This window comes from Aethalodelphis obliquidens, unplaced genomic scaffold (assembly GCF_003676395.1).
Source record: "Aethalodelphis obliquidens isolate GAN/ISIS:26980383/991018 unplaced genomic scaffold, ASM367639v1 scaffold20, whole genome shotgun sequence".
Classification (NCBI taxonomy): Eukaryota; Metazoa; Chordata; class Mammalia; order Artiodactyla; family Delphinidae; genus Aethalodelphis; species Aethalodelphis obliquidens.
In genome coordinates, this window is record NW_020837964.1 from 3,850,858 (window position 1) to 3,869,454 (window position 18,597).

Below are 18,597 nucleotides of genomic sequence, written 5' to 3' on the forward strand. Positions count from 1 at the left end.
GGGGAGGGAGGGGAGGGAGGGGAGGGAGGGGGAGGGTGGAAGGAGGGGGAGGCTCTCTCCCCACCCAGCCCCTGCACCCCCCTCTCCCCAGTCTCTTGGCTTTTCTCTCTCTGGCCACAAGATGTCTCCGTGTAGCCCTACTAGAAAGTGGTCTCCGTTCTTTAAAGTTCTTTAAGTTCATGAATGACCCACTGCCCTTTCTCTCCATCAGCTGCTCCTTTTCCCGTCTTGCCTGAAGGCACGGGCTTCCTCTGGTGCGTTTCCTGGGGTCACCTCCCACTCTGCCCTCCACGTGGTAATTCCCCATTAGGGGGTCTCTGCTGCCCTCTGGTGGTCGTTGCTTATAACACTGAACTCACACTTCCGGAGCCCCAGAAACCTGAAATGGCTTTGCGGCCTCTCCTAGTCCTACAAGAGGTGGGTGCTCCCGGGAAACAGAACCAACTGAATATATGAGGAGATTTATTTTAAGGAACTGGCTCACGTGATGTGGGGCTGGCAAGTCCGAAGTCCGAAGGGCGGGCTGGAAACTCAGGCAGGAGCTGAAGCTCCTGGAAACCTCACTTTTGCTCCTAGGATCTCCCAGTGGTGAAGGGGTGAAGCCCCGCGGCCCTCCCACCCCGCCATGTCACTGAGGGTCAGGTCCTTTACTTCAAGCCAACTGACTGCAAGGCCGACCGCATCCCCCAGTGCCTTCCCAGCAACCCACGCGTTCGTGTTGGATGAAACGGTGGGTCACGATGGCCCAGCTGAGATGACACAGAAGACTGACCACCGCAGTTCGCTAACTGAAAAGGTTGCATTTTAAAGTGAAATGTCACGTCTCCAATTAACGTTGGCCTGCTGATTCCCAACTCCAACTTTTAAAAAATCCCACATTTGGTAAGAAAACGCCGATTCTGTTTTCTGAGTGTATGAGTGAATGAGTGTGGGGCTTGGAGCAGGATAGGCCCAGAGCTGCCCCGCAGGTATTATTATTGTTGCTGTTGTGATGAGAATTACCTGCATGAAACGTTAATGACGTTGGAAAGAGACAGAGGGAAGGAGGGAGGGAGAGAAATCCTACCTAAGGGATAGAACGAGGCCCAGGGATGGAGCTGAAGCTTTTCACCAAATGTGCAGGAAGCGAGGGACGCCAGGCGTAGCTCAGAGCCACATCCCGCCGGTCTCCGCCCCTGCTGTCACGTGGCCATCTTCCCTGTGTGTCTGCTTCCTCTTTTTACAAGACCCCAGTCGTTGGACCAGAGCCTGTCCTGCTCCAGGATGGCTCAGCTCAGCTAATGACATCTGCAAAGACCCTATTTCCAAATAAGGTCACATTCTGAGGTCCTGGGTGGACGTGCATTTGGGGGGCACACTATTCAGTGCGGTGCAGCCCCCGAGAGAGACGGAGCCGAGAGCGTGCAAGGGATCTGACCGGTACCAGGACGGCCGCTCCGCACAGAGCAGGGACACAGGAGCCCCTTCCGCGGCCTCATCCAGGGAAGACCTGCACAGTGACTGGCAGAGCCTTGGGGCACCGGTCAGGGCCACCGTGTGGGAAGTCAGGGGAGGTGACATGCCCCAGACAGGAAGAAGCTGAGTTATGTGTATGCATTGCTCAGGGCCCACAGGGAGCACTGAGCTTGTGCAAAGGGACGTATGGGGTGATAAAGGGACCACGCAGAGATGTGGGGGGAGGGACAGGTAACCAGCACAGGACCAGCCACCCCAGGGCTGGCGCCACTGTGGGCAGACAGGCCAGGAATTGCCCTGGGGGCTGCCCTGCCGTCTCCTTACTGATGCACCAGGGACTTATTTCCCCTAACAACAAGGCAAGGAAAGAGGGCCACGGTCCCATTTTACCAGGGAGAAGACTGCCGCCCAGAGAGGTCAGCTGATTTGCCTAAGGTCACACAGCAGGGCTGGGATTTGAACCTGTATTTAGCTGACTCTAAAGTCCTCGCTTTCAGGGTGTGGAGAAAAGGGAACCCTCCTACAATGCTGGTGAGAATGTAAGTTGGTGCAGCCACGGTGGAGAACAGTATGGAGGTTCCTTACAAAACTGAAAACAGACCTACCATAGGATCCAGCAATCCCACTCCTGGGCATATATCCGGAGAAAACTATAATTTGAAAAGATGCATGCACCGCAATGTTCATAGCAGCACTATTCATAATAGCCACGACATGGAAGCAACCTAAGTGTCCATCAACAGAGGAATGGATAAAGAAGGTGTGGTACATATATACAATGGAATATTACTCAGCCATAAAAAAAAACAAAATAATGCCCTTTGCAGCAACATGGATGGACCTAGAGATTATCATACTAAGTGAAGTAAGTCAAACAGAGAAAAGACAAATATCATATGATATCACTTACATGGGGAATCTAAAAAAATATACAAAGGAACTTATTTACAAAACAGAAACAGACCCACAGGCATAGAAAACAAACTTATGGTTACCAAAGGGGAAAGGAGGGGAGGGATAAATAAGGAGTATGGGATTAACAGACACACTCCTATATATAAAAGAGATAACTATCAAGGACCTACTGTACAGCACAGGGAACTATATTCAATATCTTGTAAAAAACTATACTGGAAAAGAATCTGAAAAAGAGTGTCTGTGTGTTTGTGTGTGTGCATATCACCATGCTGTACACCAGAGACGAATACAACACTGTAAATCAACTGTATTTCAATCAAAATAAAGTCCTCGCTTTCATATACACTTTAAAAAAAACAAACACACACTTCGTTATAAAGACCTTCAGACGTATACAAAGTGAACAGACTTGTGCAGCGGGTCCTCCATGGCAAGTTACCAACATGCTGCTTTTCTACCTTCCCCTCTTCCCGCCCAATCTCTTACTGTTGGGGTTGTTAGTTGCCTATTTCTTTCCTTCAGGTAAAACGGAGATGCACTGAATTGCACACATCCTACAATGAGCAAAATGTACCGTACTTCAGTTAGCACAGTTTTGTATGTGCCGTTCTATTTTCTTCTTTTTGTGTTATCGTTGTTTTCTTGCTTTTCTAGCAATGAGCAGATAGTGTTTATAAGGGGGGAAAGGCCAGTAAAATGATGATTAACGCGTTGAAGATGTCCCTGTGGGCTGGTGCCCTGTCCCCTCGATTCAGCGCCGAGCAGCGATTCGCTGTGCTTTTTCGCAACCCCCCCCTGAGTAGCCAAGTCTCCTAGGAGCCTGGGAAAGGCCGCGTGGCCTTCTCGGAGGCGGAGCCCCAGCAATACGGCCCACGAGCACAGCTGGGCGCAGGGCCAGCAGCCCTAAGCCCGGTCCCCGCACCTCCTGGGGAACCCCAGCGCTGCCAGGTCCACAAGAACCTCCATCTTCACCGGGAGAGTGGGAGCCTCTCGGCGACCCCACCTGGGCCAGCACAAGGCTGGTTGAGGCCTCCTAATCCGCTAGGGGAGGCTGGCCCGGGGAGAGGTTGCCTTAGTGACCAGCGGAGGCTCCTCCCAAGGTGACTGCAGGTGGCCACGTCGCCTGGTAACCAGGTGGCAGCATCCCTTGAGCCAGGACCACGCAGCTGCACCCAGCCCCGTGTGGCTTCTCCCAGGCCTGTGGGACCCCTGGGGCCCTGGACCCCAGGACCAGGACAGCTGCTGTCTCCAGCCACAATGAACATCGTTCTCTCCAGGTGAGCAGCCCCACGCTGGCCTGGGTTGGGAGGGAGGGGGCGGCCGGGTTTTCGGGGCCAGACGCACCAAGACAGATGGGGCCGCCTGGACTGCTGGGGCAGGGGGCAGTGGTAAGGATGCTCTCCCGCCCACACCACGCCCACCTGGAGGTCTAGAGACCATGGAGGCTTCCAGAATCTGGCCTCTGTCTGCTTCTCCAGCATTTTTGCCCACAGCCCTGGGGTAGCTAAATTCACAGGGGCCACCCCAACTTCCCTCACTCATCTCTACCTGGGAAACCCCTCTTCATACCTCAAAACCCCATCAGGCATCACCCCCTCTGTGAAATCGTCTCCGACCCCACTGCCTGCAGCCTGAATCTATCACTGCCTTCTCAACTTGCCCCTTACCCAGCTGTTTCCACGCCTGGCTCCTCTGGGGCTCACAAACTCGAGGGTGCCCCTGGACCACCTGATGGGCTTCTTTAAAAATGCAGCCCCCTGGACCTCGCTCACAGGGAGTCTGGCGGAGAGTGGGCTGGGATTCTACAGGCTTAACTTGTGTCCCAGGCGATTCTGACTGAGGGGGTCCAAGGACCCCATGTGGAGGGACAGGGATTGCGGCCGGCTGTGTGACCTGGAGCAAGATGCTGCACCTCTCTGGTCTCCGTTTACCTTGTTTGCAGGGTAACACCCACGATGCGCACTGCAAACCGTAAAGGGCTGCAGCAGTTCGGGTTTGTCAGGAGGACAAAGGGCCCTCCTCTCAGCTTCCAGCTTTAGAGATGTGATTGGAGGGACGCACAGGCTGGGGGCTTTGGTCATACAGAGAGAGGATGGGGCAGTGACCACCTGGGTGGGACGAGGGGCAAGGAGAGGGTGCAGTGGTGCGAGAGCAAGGCGACTGTCTGAGGCTGTGCCCCCTTTACTGTCTCGGGAAGATGAAATCCAGCAGGTCCTTCACTCACTCCGTATTTTTTCATGGAACACCTGCGATGGGCAGGCCCCAGGCTAGCGGCACATAAAGATGAGTCAGCACGCTCCCCGCAAGCCCGACCCAGAAAGATGCAGAGGGTGAGAGGAACCAAGCACAACAGGAAGCGATACATGGTGATAAACGGCCTGCCAGGAGGACACACTAAAGGTTCAGGGCTGGGGGAGGGAGGAGGGACCCACGGGCGGAGGACGGCGTCCTCAGGGCAGCGAGAGTTCTCTGCGACACTGTGAAGGTGGAGGCAGGGTACTGACGATGGCGCCTGTCAAAATCCACGGCATGCAGGACACCAAGAGGGAACCTTCATGTAAACGAAGGACTTTAGTTACTAAGAATGTGTCACTATGGGTGCACCTTTGGTAACAGAGGTCAGGCACTAAAGGGAAGCGGTTGATGATAGGGAAACCCTGAGCGCCGGGGAGGGGGTATGTAGGAACCCTGTGTACTTTCCACTCAGCTTTTCTGTAAACCTAAAACTGGTCCCCCCACCGCCCAAAAAAGTTTATTAATAAAGATTTACGATGTAGAGAAGGGAGAGAATGTCAACAGCTCGGGGAAAAGATAGAATCTGGGGATTTCAGAGAGAAGAGGAATACAGACCAACTCTGCTGGGAAGATAAAGCCCCTGTAAGGGCCCCCGGGTGGGAAAGGCCAGGTTAGGAGCCAAGCCCATGTTTGCACTCCTGCCCGGCCACTGACCAGCCCTGTGACCCCATTGGTCTCCCGCATCTGCCTTGACGGCCTGACCCGGGGACTTTGGGCATTATCCTGGGGACCGGACGCCTGGCCTGGGTTTGCCACCTAGGAGGAGGGCGGTGGGTGGGTGACCCCTGTTTCGCTGTCGTGGCCTGGCTGGGCGTCCGTGCCCAGAATGGCTCCTCAGACCCCCACCTCCCCAGGGACAGCAGGTGTGGGTGACGGGGGACACAGTGGCCAACGCTGAGAAGTGCTTCAGCCAGTTCTACTCGCTGCTGGCCGCCTACACCCGCAAGACAGCCCGGCTGCGTGACAAGCCGACCAACTGGTCAAGCAGCTCATCGACTTCACCAACACGGAGAACCCGGAGATGCGGGCCGCCCTGAGGAACTTCGCCGAGGACCTGGCAGGCCGAGGGGAGCGAGTGGCCCCAGCGGACCCATTTCCCGGGGGGATCTGAGAGTTGGAGCCGGCCGGCAGGGTCCACAGTCAGCGGACGCATCTCCTCCAAAGGTGTCCCCAGAGTGAGGACGCTCACATCACTCCCTCCCCAGGGTGACACCGCAGTTTACAGGACTGAGAGCCTGGAGGCTTGTGGAGGGCAAGGAGGCTGCAGGGAGTTAGGGAAAGAATTAAAAATCAAAATCCCCATGGGGCGTATATACAATGGAATATTACTCAGCCATAAAAAAGAAGGAAATAATGCCATTTGCAGCAACACGGACGGACCTAGAGATGATCATACTAAGTGAAGTAAGTCAGACAGATAAAGACAAATACCATATGACATCACTACTTCCACGTGGAATCTAAAATATGACACAAATGAACTATGAAACAGAAACAGACTCACAGACATAGAGAACAGACTTGTGGTTGCCAAGGGGGAGGGAGCATTGGAGACGGAAGGGTTAGGAGTTTGGAATAAAAAAAAAACAATAATAAAAATAAAATAAAACAAAACTCCAGCCAGCCCAGAAAAATCCTCTCTGCGATGGTACAAAAGAATGAAACAGTTTTCTATTGAATAAGCGTTAAGTCAGAGGTAATGCACATCACAGGCGATTGAATAAGTGATGGCAAAGACAGAGAAACCTCACTCCCCCTGAGGACAGGGAAGGGGACAGCACCCTTTGTCACACAGGACTTCCTAATTCCACCTGGCGACTGGGTGGCCACCTGGGCTGGCTAATCATCTTTATCCAAAGAAAACTAAAACCTCACCTCTCTCTGACAAGCAGGTAGGTACAGCTGGGAGCCGGGCACCAGGCAAACTCCCTGGAGACGCTGTGCTCCCCAAGTTTACAGTTCAGAGATGACTGGGCTTTCCTGGTTGTAAAACCAGCCAGAGGCTTCTTCAGTTTTTAAAGGCTTTATATCCATCTCAAAGGGACAGAGAAAGGATTTACAACTGCATGTTTTCTCAAAGGAATACTGCACGGAAAGGGAAGGGATAAGTCCCTTTCCCTTTCAGCACTTGGGAAAAAATTATTTCTTCTTTAGGTTTGCGTTTACAAGAGCCATAAGCCATAATGGAGGAGGAAGGGGCTGGGTGGGGACTCCAGCTCCCCTGGCCCATCGGGCAAACCCGACTCTCAGGGGACCCCATCCTCCAGGCACCAGCCTCACCTGGGAACCTGTCAGAAAAAGGCAGATTCTTGGGCTGCACCCTGGACCTGCTGAGTCAGAAGCTCTGGGGTGGTGCCTGGGGATCAGGGTTTCAAGAAGCCCTTGGGGGGACTCCTACACCTGTTCTACTGTGACACCCACAGGGTAAGCGCTTAACCCACACTAGCTTTAACTGTGACCACTGTTACCAGTACTGGTATTGTTTATCCTCACGTCTAGTTTTAGGCTTGGCACACAGGCACTGACTCAGGGGCGTGCGGTGTCCCCCTCGCTGACCCTGCCATGTCCCTGGATGCCGCACAGCACAGTCAGCTCTGAATTCCCCGCTAGTCCGTGTGCCAGGTGGCTCTGTCGGCATCCCTGGTGAGACCTAAGGCAGTCTGGAGAAACGAAATAGCGCTGGGTCCCAACCAGTTGCTAAAAAACCGTGGGCGGGTACCCTCCTCATACCCATTGTACAGGCCAGGAAACAGGGCTCAGCGAGATGAAATGTGTCGCCCGTGCTCGCAACCCCAAGGTGGGAGGAGGGCCCACCGTGCAGCTGCGGACATGCAGACGGCACTCTGTAAGTGCAGGCCGGTGGCCGTGCAGCCCCCCAGCATCTGCCCGGCTCCAGCCGCTCTGACTGTGTTATGTCCGCGTGCCCCCAGGTCGAGAGGCTGGAGACCAAGGTGGTCAAGCCCCGGAAGCTCTACGGCGCAGATGAAGCAGACCCAGGTGAGCACGGCGCTGCGGCGCGGGCCAAGTGGGGGGCTGGGGCCCCAGGAAAGCACCCTCCTCCTTCCATAGGCTGAGATCAAGGAATTCAAACACGTCCGGAACGAGGAGCTCAAACAACTGGAAAAACTGGAGAGACTCAGGCAGAAGTCCCCTTCCCAGAGGCAGACCATCGTATCCTTCCTGAGGCAGGGGCCGGGGGGCACTGAGGCCGGGGCCGTGCATCACCGTGCCCCCTCCACGGGGGCCGCTGGCTGACCTGAATCCCTAAAGCCACCTGTTTCAGCCCCAGGTGAGTGTCGCAAGTCTGTCTGGGGAAGGCAGGCTTGCACGCAGGTAACGAACGGCCTCACAAAACACCGAGGTGAGCTTTACCTGGGCAGGTGTGTGCAGGGCCCCGGGCTTAGGACAGCAGAGTCAGAGGCTCTGGGACAGCCAGCCATCAGCCGGGGCTCAGGAGACCTGGCTTCCGTCCCATCAGCGATGCTACTCAGCGAGTCAGAGAGAGACTCCCCTCCACAGCCTGCTTCCTTGTCAGGGTTACCTACTCACTGCTCACAGGAGGTGGGTACTTCTAGGTGGGGAAACTGAGAAAAGTGACTTGCCCAAGGTCACACAGAGAGCTAAGGGGCAACCCCCAACTCAGCTCTGCAGGCGTCAGGCTCTGAAATCCAGCTTCGTCAGGTGCCAGGCCTGCTGTGGAGTCAGGCCATATAGATGCCAAACAAGGCAACCAGTAAGTTAATTACCTAAAATCGTTCCACATGCGGGAATTAATTATCAGCGAACGTGGAGTACCTGTCATAACAGTAGTTCAGCTGAGCCCACTCTCATGCTTGCAACAATCCTGCAAAGCAGGCCTTACAGCCGTCCCCTGTTTGCAGGCAAGCACACTGAGGCTCAGAGGGGTTCAGTGACTTGCCTGAGGTCACACAGCTAACAAGAGGGTCTGTCCAAGAAGCAGCTGCCCCTTTCGCTGTGGTCCCACTCGGCCATTCCTTCCAAAACCAATTGGCAAGAGACTCCCACGACGCAGGACAGCTGGCCCAAGGGTGGGGTGAAGGGACAGAGAATGATCCAGAATGGAGCCCCCATGACACTTTGTATCTCTGGGGCCAGGCGGAGACCGGCATGCAGAGGGCCTGGGTGGATGCCAGCCGCACCTCCCACCAGCTGGAGGAGATGGTGGATGCCTTCCAGGAACAGAAGCTGAAGGGCCTCCAGGTGGGGGTGGTCGGTCCCTGGTCGGAAGTACTCTGGGCTGCCCCGTAGGTGAGCTCTGGCGGGTGTGCACCTGTGTATGTGTGAGTGCATGTGTGTTCCCTGCGACACTGTGTGTGTGAGCTTGTGCCTGCTCGGCTCTCAGGGCCCTGACTCCCAGGACAGTTCATCCTGGCTTCCTCCTGGCCGCGGCGGGGAGAGGCCGGCTGCTTGGGCAGCTGTCTTGGGCAGCTGTCCTGCCCGGAAGCCAGCAGTGGCAGCCGTGCGCTCTCAGCACCTGGCCAAGCTCCCCCGCCTACCAGGAGAACTGGGCAGAGTCTGTCCCCCCAGCCCCTGCCTTTCCGCACAGTATCCACAGGACCCTCCTCCTTTTCTCTGCACAGCCCCAGGGGCACAAACCCTTCCTCTCTCCACCCCGACACACGCAGAGCCCCAGGCCCAGAGCCCCAGCTCTTACAAGAGGCCTCAGGGAGGCAGCGTCTTTAAGGGCAAGATGGTCACAGAGACCCCCGCACCCACTCTTGCCCCCCTGCCACTTTAGTCCATTTTCCAAACTGCTGCCCCAAGGCTCTCACAAAAGGCAGCTCTGATTTGTCACTCCCGGGTGTAACACCCTCCTGTGCTTCCCTCATTCCAAGGAGAAAGGCTGAAATCCTCCCCAAGGCTTCAAAGCCCCAGCCCCGCCCTCCAGCCTTCCCTTGGACACACCACTCCACGCTCCAAGAGTTCACCAAGACCTTTTATACCTCAGGGCCTTTGCACAGGCTGTGTCCTCTACCAGGAGGGCTCTGCCCCTACTCTGCATCGCGTTCACACCTGCTGTCCTTCAGAGAAACTCACCTGGACCCCCAGACCTGGTCCGACCAACTGTTAACACTCTCTGCTCCGCTCCCTCTGGGGGCAGTTATCCCAGGGGGTGGATTCATTGTATCTTTAATTCACTCGTGAATCTCACAGATGTTGAATACACACCTACTGTGTGCCAGGCGCTATGCCTGAGGCTGGGGACACCACAGCCAGCAAAGCAAGGCCCCGTCCTCACAGAGCTGACGCTCTTGGGAGACAGAGTTCACGCAGACCCCGTGATGGCGGACAGCAGGGGAGATCTCACTGCTCCACGCCACCTCCTATACTGCACGTCGAAGCCACAGAGCAGACCCCCTGCCTGCCACGTCCCCTCCTGGGTCCTGGGCACCACGTCTAGGGCCTGGCACTTGGTGGGTACTCAGTAAATATTGGGAAAAAGAATGAACGAACGAAGCGAGTGAAACAGTGGTAATTACTGCTCAAGCATCCACGTTGCAGGCAGAACCTAAAAGCACCAGCAGACCATTATCAAGCACCTGACGTTTTCGAGGCCGGCGAGAGCACACAAGGTTCTGCACGGTCGGCGGCCAGCAGAAGCATACATTTTAACATGGGCATCCTTTAAAATTGGGGGAATTCATTTGTAAGAGACGCTTATCCAAACCTCCAAATGTTAAAAGAGATAAAAGCCCAAACTTGAAATAATCATTACCACTCTATCAGTTTTAGGTCACGATTCTAATGAAGTACCTACAAAATAACTCTCTGGCTCCTCTAAAAAGAATGTAAGCCATGCTTTCAAGCAGCGGTTCACTCACCTGAGCGCGCGTCAGAAATGCCCTGGCGGTCTCCTTAAAACGCACACGGGGGGCACACCCTGGCGTCCCATCCAGTGGGCCTGGGTGGGGCGAAGAATGTGCATCCCTGACAAGCTCCCAGGTGAGGCTGGTGTTGATGAGGGGCCCGCAGGTCGAGAGCCGCGGCGCTCACTGAATCTCTCGTAGGGCTTTGTGAACTGGGACCACTCCTGTCCTTCCTGTGCAGACGAATAAACTGAGGCTTGAGAGGATACGTCATTTCCTCGGGGGCCACAGGCCGGCAAAGGGCAGGACGCGGCCTGTTGCTGTCACCAGCACGGCCTCCCGGGGGCAGGACGGGAGGAGGCAGCAGCCAGGGATTTCCAGCACAGTCTTTGGCCCCCTCGCCCCTTCCTTCTCCCAGGCGGCCTAGCGGCTTCCTCTGGCCCGCCTCTTCCAGGTGCTTCCCACGTGACAGGAAGAGGTGTGTCTCCAAACTGCAGGCTCCGCCCCCAACAGCAAGCCTGTTTCCTGCTGGGGCCTGCCACGGTGTAGGAGCTTGTGCTGAGCCCAGCACACAGTGGGAGCTTGTGCTGGGCCCTACACACAGTGGGAGGTTGTGCTGAGCCCAGCACACAGTGGGAGCTTGTGCTGGGCCCTACACACAGTGGGAGCTCGTGCTGGGCCCAGCACGTAGGAGGGGACTGACACACAGTAGGAGCCTGTGCTGGACTTGACACAAAGCAGGAGTTTCCCCTCAGGTCTGGCACACAGTAGGAGCTTGTGCTGGGCCCAGCACATGGTAGAAGCCCCCACTGGAGCCGGACACGCAGTAGGAGCTCTGTGAGAGCTTACTGAGCCAAGCTGAACCATCTGATCAAGAGAAGCCAACGTTTCCATCACTAATAATGTTTTGACAAGCTGGCTTATCAGGTTGTGGGGCTTCTGGGCCAGTAGCATCCCCTCCCCCTCCCATAAGACCCACTTACAGCCCGTGGGTGACAGAGGCTGAAAGTTTGTAGCCATCAACCTGACCTCAGAATGAGAGAAGCGCAAGCTGAGTGGAGGAGCCCAGGTTGACAGAGCTGAGAAAAGGATGCCCCTCAGAAAGTCCACAAGGCCTCACACATTTCTGGAACAATCTCTGTGCAAGGCAGCTTTTGAACTATGGGAATGCATTATCTGTTCAACAAAAATAAATTAATTAGAAATAATATATTGAAATTCCACACCTAGGACCTTCCCTGCAAAGACAACTAAGCCCTCGGCCACACACACACACCCCCAATTGGTCCATGTCGAGATGACCCCAGGACAGTCCTGACAGTGTTACTTATGTGACCTGGGCGTCTCTCCCCATAGAAAATTTTTTCGGACTTTGTGACCATTGAGATGGTCTTCCACGCCAAAGCTGTGGAGGTGTATTCCAGTGCCTTCCAGACTCCGGAGAGCTACGACCTGGAGAGAGATCTGGAGGTGGGTCACGGACATCTCATCTCCTATTTGGGGGGTGGGGCTGAATTGGAGGTTGTTTTTGTCTTTTTTTGTTGTTGTTGAAGCCTAGTTGATTGACAATGCTGTGCTGATCTCTTCTGTACAGCAAAGTGCCTCCGTTTTACACATACAACATTCTTTTTTAAAATATTCTTTTCCATTATGGTTTATCCCAGGAGATCCAATATAGTCCCCTGTGCTGTACAGTAGGACCTTGTTGTTTATCCATTCTATATGTAATAGTTTGCATCTGCTAATCCCAAACTCCCAGTCCATCCCTCTCTCTCCCACCCTCTCCCTTGGCAACCACAAGTCTAATGTCTCTGTCTGTGAGTCTCTGTTTCGTAGGTAGGTTCATTCGTGCCATATTTTAGGTTCCACATATAAGTGATATCATATGGTATTTGTCTTTCTCTGTCTTGACTTACCTCACTTAGTATGATACTCTCTAGTTGCATCCATGTTGCTGCAAATGGCATTAGTTTGTCCTTTTTTATGGCTGAGTTGTTGGTTTTGTCTTGATAGAAGCAGTTTTTGTTGGCAACATTCTGCAGTGTCTTGAACTTTGAAGGCTCATTGTAATGAACTGTTTTAAATATCTGCCCCTGGGCACCGAACCAGAGGTGGGGAATTTCCCCAACACCTTCTCTCTGGCCCATCCACGTTCATGACCATCACCTGGGTGCTTAAAACCAAATGAATCAACAACAAGCATCGCCAGGCTGATGCCTGCTGAACTTCGGAGGGAGACAAAGTGCTTATTACCCACACCTGATGTGATGAGGATCTAGAAAAAGCCATCTGAGTTATCTCTAATGTGCTGCGTCACACCTCGTGGTGTAAAGCAGCGGTCGTTTACCGGGATTATCTTCTGTGGCTCTAGGGTTGCTGGGTTCAGCTGGGCTGTCCTCACTCCGGTCTTTCAGCCAATCCGTAGCTGGGGCCGGAGCTGTTTCCAAGGCTTCCTCGCCCGTGTGTGGTAGATGATGGCTGTCATCTGGGTCCAGGATGGGCCACGTGATTCGCAGAGTTTAGGGCAAAATGAAGACGTGGGCCCTTTGTTCAATAATTATTAACAATTCCAAGATGGCAGAGTCCTTCTGAGCTGGGGGCCCTGGGCGACTGCATGAGCTGTACCCCAGTGACGCCCATCCCGTCTGGGTCTGCAGTGGGGTCTGCAGCCTGAATAACTGCCCACGGCCTCTCCATGGGGCGTGGACTTCCTCACAGCACAGCAGCTGGTCCAAGAGTGAGCATCAGAGAATTACACTGTGTCACCTTCCGTGACCTAAGCTCCGAAGAAACTGAGCATCCTGTCTGCCACATTCTGTTCCTTAGAAGTGCGTCACTAAGGCCATATTCAAGGGGAGGAGAATTATAGTCCAGCTCCTGATGGGAGAAGTGTCAAAGAATTTGTGGATGGCTTTAAAACCATCCTAGGAGGGTCAGTGAAGGTTGGCTGGGCTCTGCTGCGTTCACTCAACTCTGCTTTATTTTGGTCGGGGGGCAGTGTGATCTCTAATCTCCCTGCATGACTATGGACATGTTACCTTGCCTCTGGGCCTCAGTTTTCCCATCTGTAAAATGGGATGAAAATGCCCACTTACCGCTCTGCAGTAGATCATAAGGAATAAGAAACAGGAGACTCCTAGGCGGACCTGGCGTAGGTGGGGGTCCCTGCAGTTACCTGGGCACCGGCTTCTTGTCCCACGTCTTTCTTTCCCGCTGACACCCCTTTCTTTGTTTCCTGACCGGATCCAACCCTCCTGGCAGGATTTTAGAGCCAAGATGCGTGAAGTTCATGGGCGTTATGACGCTCGGCTGCTCACGGACACCACCCTGCCCCCGGCCGTCCCGTGGTTTCTCGCCCAGGTGAGCACTGGGGGTGGGGCGTAACACCTGTGACAAGGTGAAGAGACCAGAGACCAGAGGCCGGCTGAGAACTCGGGTCTGAGAAGGGAGTGCTGCTTGGGGAGTGGGAGGGTGGCCCTGAGTCTGACCCGACCTGCCTGAAGCAGACTCAGGGAACCACAGTGTGGTGAGGGGCGTCTCATGCTTTCTGAATAATTCTCTTGAAAGGCAGCGGAGGAAGTATGGTCCCCAGCCAGACTGCCTGGGTCCAAACCCACTGCTCCCAAGCTGTGTGACCCGGGGGAAGTTCCTTAACCTCTCTGTGCCTTAGATTCCTCACCTGCAAAGTGGGGCCAATGATAGTAACCCCCTCAAAGGGCTGTGGCATTAGGCGAACACATCTACCCGAAACATTCAGGAAACGATGCTTGTCACTGTCATTATTATTATCGCTGTTGTTGCTGTGATGGTGATGATGATTCTGTTGTTGTATTTCTTTTATTTAGAGCACCCAGAGCACCGTACGGAGCCAGAGAAAAGAAGCAGCCAGTGAGGACAAGTCTGCCGAGGAGGACCCCGTGGAGGACCTCAGGGGACAGGGGAAGGGGCTGCATCGCCAGGACGAGAACTCCCCAGTCAGGAAAAGGGGGCTGAGGCTGGATGCTCGGAGGCTCTGCCGTGTGCAAGTCCCGTGTCCTCTGAGTCCCGCTTTCCTCATCTGTCTGGCAGGAATGACATCACTCAGCTCACAGGCTGCTCTGGGGATCAGGGTGCCCAGAAGGACACCTGGTACCTAGCAGGTGTTCAATAAACGTGGGCGCATCTCACCCTGACTCCTGCTGCGTCTCATTTCCTGTCTTATGACTGGGCTTCTGGGTGTTTAAGCCCGTGTGAACGTGTGTTACCGAACCAAACTCGGGTCCATTTGCCTGTGTGCAGTAAAGCCAATTTACTGACACCGGGTTGCAGTGAAGGAAAGGGCAGGATTTGTTGCAGGCGCCAAGCAAAGAGTCCAGGCAGCTGGTGCTCAAAAGGTCCCAACTTCCCGACGACTTTCAGGAAAGGTTTTTAAACACAGGGTGAGGGAGGGAGACTGTGGGGCGCGTTATCAGCTCTCGGACATTTTTCCTTTATTCTTTTTTTTTTTCTGGCTGTACCGTGCGACTTGTGGGATCTTAGTTCCCCAGTCAGGGATCGAACCCGGGTCCCCTGTAGTTGAAGTGCAGAGTCCTGACCGCTGGACCACCAGGGAAGTCCCTTGTGGACATTCTTCTGATTGGCTGGTGGTGAGGTAACTGGGCAGCATCCAGTTAACTTCTTCCACCTGTGGGGTTTCCGTACCTGCAAAACAGCTCAAAGGACATGGTGCAGAATATTATCTATAGCCCTTGAGGAGGAATTAAAGGTCCTTGGCTTTGTTTAATGGCTGAACTCTTATTATTTTGTCTGGCTTGACTATTTTCCTTAGCTTCTGCATTTTCTCATTTCTCTGATTAAATTTATTCTTTGGAACTCGGGGAACTAGCCTAGGAGGCTAAAGTTTTTCTACAAACAAGAGTCAGGTGGAGGACATTGGGTGGGTCTGTCCCAGGAGAGCCCCACAGAGTCCTTATTGGTTGCAGGTGATTCATCTCCCAGGGCTGTCCTAACACAGCACCACACACTGGGGGCTTCAAACCACAGAAATCTATTCTCCTTCAGGCTGGACTCCAAGGTCAGGGTGCTGGCAGGTCTGGTTCCTTCTGGGGTCTGTTTCCCCTTTTTATAAGGACACCAGTCATAGGATCAGTGGTCCACCCCATTCATCCTAACTAAATATATCTGCAAAGACTCTATTTCCAAATAAAGTCACATTGTGAGTACTGGGAGTTAGGACTTCAACACATGAGTTTTGGGGATGCAATTCACCCAAACCATAGGGACGTGATGTGCGGGGATGACCTTGGGACCAGGGACACATCACAGAAGTGGAGGAGGGGTGGGAGTCCGCAGGCTCCTGCCCGCCTGGGCCCCCTGGGTGTGCACATTGGGGGAGCAAATTCCTGATGGTGGCTGGGGGCATCTGAGCTCTGGGTCACTCGGCTCTCAGCGCACCTCCTGCTGCCTCCTAGACACCTCTGCCAGGGAGAGGACGTCCTGCAGCCGTTCAGGATAAACACTACGCTCTGGAGCCAGCTAGCCCCTGATTTCATTCCCCACTGCAGGTACCATGATTTCCTCCTCAGCAAAGTGGTGAACAAGACCTTCCTCGCGGGTGTGGTGAAAAGGGAACCCTCCTACACTGCTGGAGGGAATGTATTATAAACTGGTGCAGCCACTATGGAAAACAGTGTGGAGGTTCTTTAAAAAATAGTGTTACCATATGATCCAGCAATCTCACTCCTGGGCATGTATCTGGAGAAAACTAACTCAAGAAGATACATGCACCCCAAGGTTCTTTGCACACTATTTACAATAGCCAAGATACGGAAGCAACCTAAATGTCCACTGACAGATGAATGGATAAAGATGTGGTACCTACATGCAATGGAATACTACTCAGCCATAAAAAAGAATGAAATAATGTCATTTGCAACAGCATGGATGGAACTGGAGATTATCACCCTAAGTGAAGTAAGTCAGACAGAAAGACAAATATCATATGATATCACTTACATGTGGAATCTAAAATACGACACAAAGGAACTTATCTACGAAACAGAAATAGACTCACAGACGTAGAAAACAAACTTATGGTTACCAAAGGGTTAAGGGGGGGTGGCATAAATTAGGAGTATGGGATTAACAGATACACACTGCCATATATAAAATAGATAAACAAGGTCCTACTATATAGCACAGGGGTATCTTGTAATAACATATAATGGAAAAAAATATGAAAAAGAATATGGATATGTACAACTGAATCACCTTGCTGTACACCAGAAGCTAACACAACATTGTAAGTTAGCAATATTTCAATAAAAAATTAAATTAAATTAAAAAAAAACCAAACCTTTCTCATGGGATCATTGCAGGATTAACGTCTTCGCCACAGTGACTTTTATTTCCCAAAATGCAGCTCCAAGGCACCTCCTCAGGGAAGCCCACCCTGATTCAACCAGGAAGGACACTCACTCCAAAAATAACTAAAACATTCTATATTTCCTATATAATAATTTATAAAATAACCTTATCATAGATTGTATTATATATCATCACATTTACAGTATATATTTTGTTATATTTTTATACTCTAAGCATTTATATGTGTGTACATGCACGCACAGACAGACACACACAAATGTACCTTTTTTTAACCTCAGTTGTGTCTGAACCCCACTGATAGTTTCTGAAGGAAAAGGACCTTGCTTCTTCATCTTGTGGTCCTGGAGCCTGGTGGCGCCTGGCACATAGTAGGTGCTCATTAAAGGTAAGTTGACGGCACAAGGGGCCTCTCCCCTCCCTCTCTGGCCCCAGCACGCCCAAGAGACCAATTGTTCCCAATTCCAGGGTTGGACATCGGCCAGGAGCTTCCCTGGCTCTCTCTGTGTGCATGGTCGCTTGGGAGTAGGGACAAAATTCCTAGCTCCTCTCTTTGGGGCCCAGGAGGTGGGAGGTGGGGTGAGCAGGGGTGGAAGGTGCATAACTTTTGGGGTCTCTTCCTTTCAGAGTCCCAGGCATTGAGGACAAACCCACCCCACTGCTTCCCAGTGCAACTCGCGCAGGATCTGAGCACAGGAGAAAAGAGAGCACCTGCGGTCATTTCCTGTGACATTAAAAGGTGACTTCGTGAGTGAGAAGCTTGTTCCAAATATGGAAAGAGGGGAGATGCTTCTTTCGGGGAGCCGGAGCGTCTGTGGCACTGCGCAGGGGAGGTGGCTGCAGGCAGAGGTGCTCGGCACGAATTCAAGGGACAAGACTGTTACCATGGTCAGGGTGCCCTGGAAGCCTCAGCACAGTTTTAAGCGTCAATAAAGTCAGAAGTAGGAAGGTTACAATTTACAAAGGAACACGATGTGAATGCCTAATTGTTTAAATTTCTTTTATATTTAGTGTCATGAATTTTGAAGAGTATGTTTTAAATGGATTCCTATAAAATTTAGAGAGAAGTTTGGTCGTTTTTGTTTTTCCTTTAATGGGCAGGACCCTTCCTACAGGTACAGCTCCCAGGTTGATTTATTTCCTCATCGGGACAAGGAGGAAAGAGATTAGAGCGAGAAGCACGTTTGCATTTCTCGCAGGAACCGCCTCAGATGGGTGATGTTTTCCCTCCCATTATATGGATGAAGAAACTGAGGTTCAGAAAACAATTTGGCAAAAGACGCGCAGTGGGTTGGTGGGGAGGTAGAACGGGACCCAGGCTCGGGTCCCCGTGCTCTTCAGAATCCTTGCTGCCTTCAGAGGGGTCCTTCCCTGTCACCAGGAGTTGCCTCTGAATCCAGCCCCTGGCCTTCAGCTGCTGGACTCTCCTGGCACCTGAGGAAAAGTCAGGTGTGAAGGCTTCTACCACCCGGGCCGGTCCTCCAGGCTGGGTGGGAGAACCAGAGACAGGGCGGTCCGGCCCCTGCCCCACCGAGCATCAGGGCACATACCCCAGCCCATCTCAGGTGGCCAGGCCAGGGCTGGGGGACCTGCCTGCACCTTCGCCCTGGGAACCATCCCACCCGGGGCCCCTGGAACTGAGTCCACTTCTCCAGGTACCAAGGACACTTCTTCTAGGCCCTGTGCTGGTCCTCAGGCTTACCTCCCGGATCTGTTAGTCTGGAGAGTTAGAACATGG

The 18,597-nt window shown here is 53.2% G+C and overlaps 2 protein-coding genes across 6 annotated transcripts in view; one reads left to right on the plus strand and one right to left on the minus strand.

Moving 5' to 3' along the window:
- The first annotated feature begins 3,630 nt into the window (after positions 1 to 3,630).
- CIBAR2 (CBY1 interacting BAR domain containing 2) lies at positions 3,631 to 15,034 on the plus strand. The gene is given in 11 exon segments (XM_027119905.1): positions 3,631 to 3,657; positions 5,529 to 5,634; positions 5,637 to 5,743; positions 7,599 to 7,645; positions 7,647 to 7,665; positions 7,738 to 7,894; positions 7,952 to 7,957; positions 8,702 to 8,889; positions 11,853 to 11,966; positions 13,758 to 13,856; positions 14,342 to 15,034. Coding segments are annotated over 11 exon segments (1,161 nt in total). The 3' UTR covers positions 14,633 to 15,034.
- A 2,854-nt stretch (positions 15,035 to 17,888) lies between these two features.
- KIAA0513 (KIAA0513 ortholog) overlaps positions 17,889 to 18,597 on the minus strand; it is a 60,367-nt gene continuing 59,658 nt past the window's right edge. For 4 of the 5 annotated variants that reach the window (XM_027119082.1, XM_027119083.1, XM_027119084.1 and 1 more), the window contains one exon: positions 17,889 to 18,293. In XM_027119082.1, coding sequence (XP_026974883.1) covers positions 18,067 to 18,293 — 227 coding nt within the window. In that variant the 3' untranslated portion in view covers positions 17,889 to 18,066. The remainder of the gene's footprint in view (positions 18,294 to 18,597) is intronic. The other variant, XM_027119085.1, reaches the window with a different exon arrangement.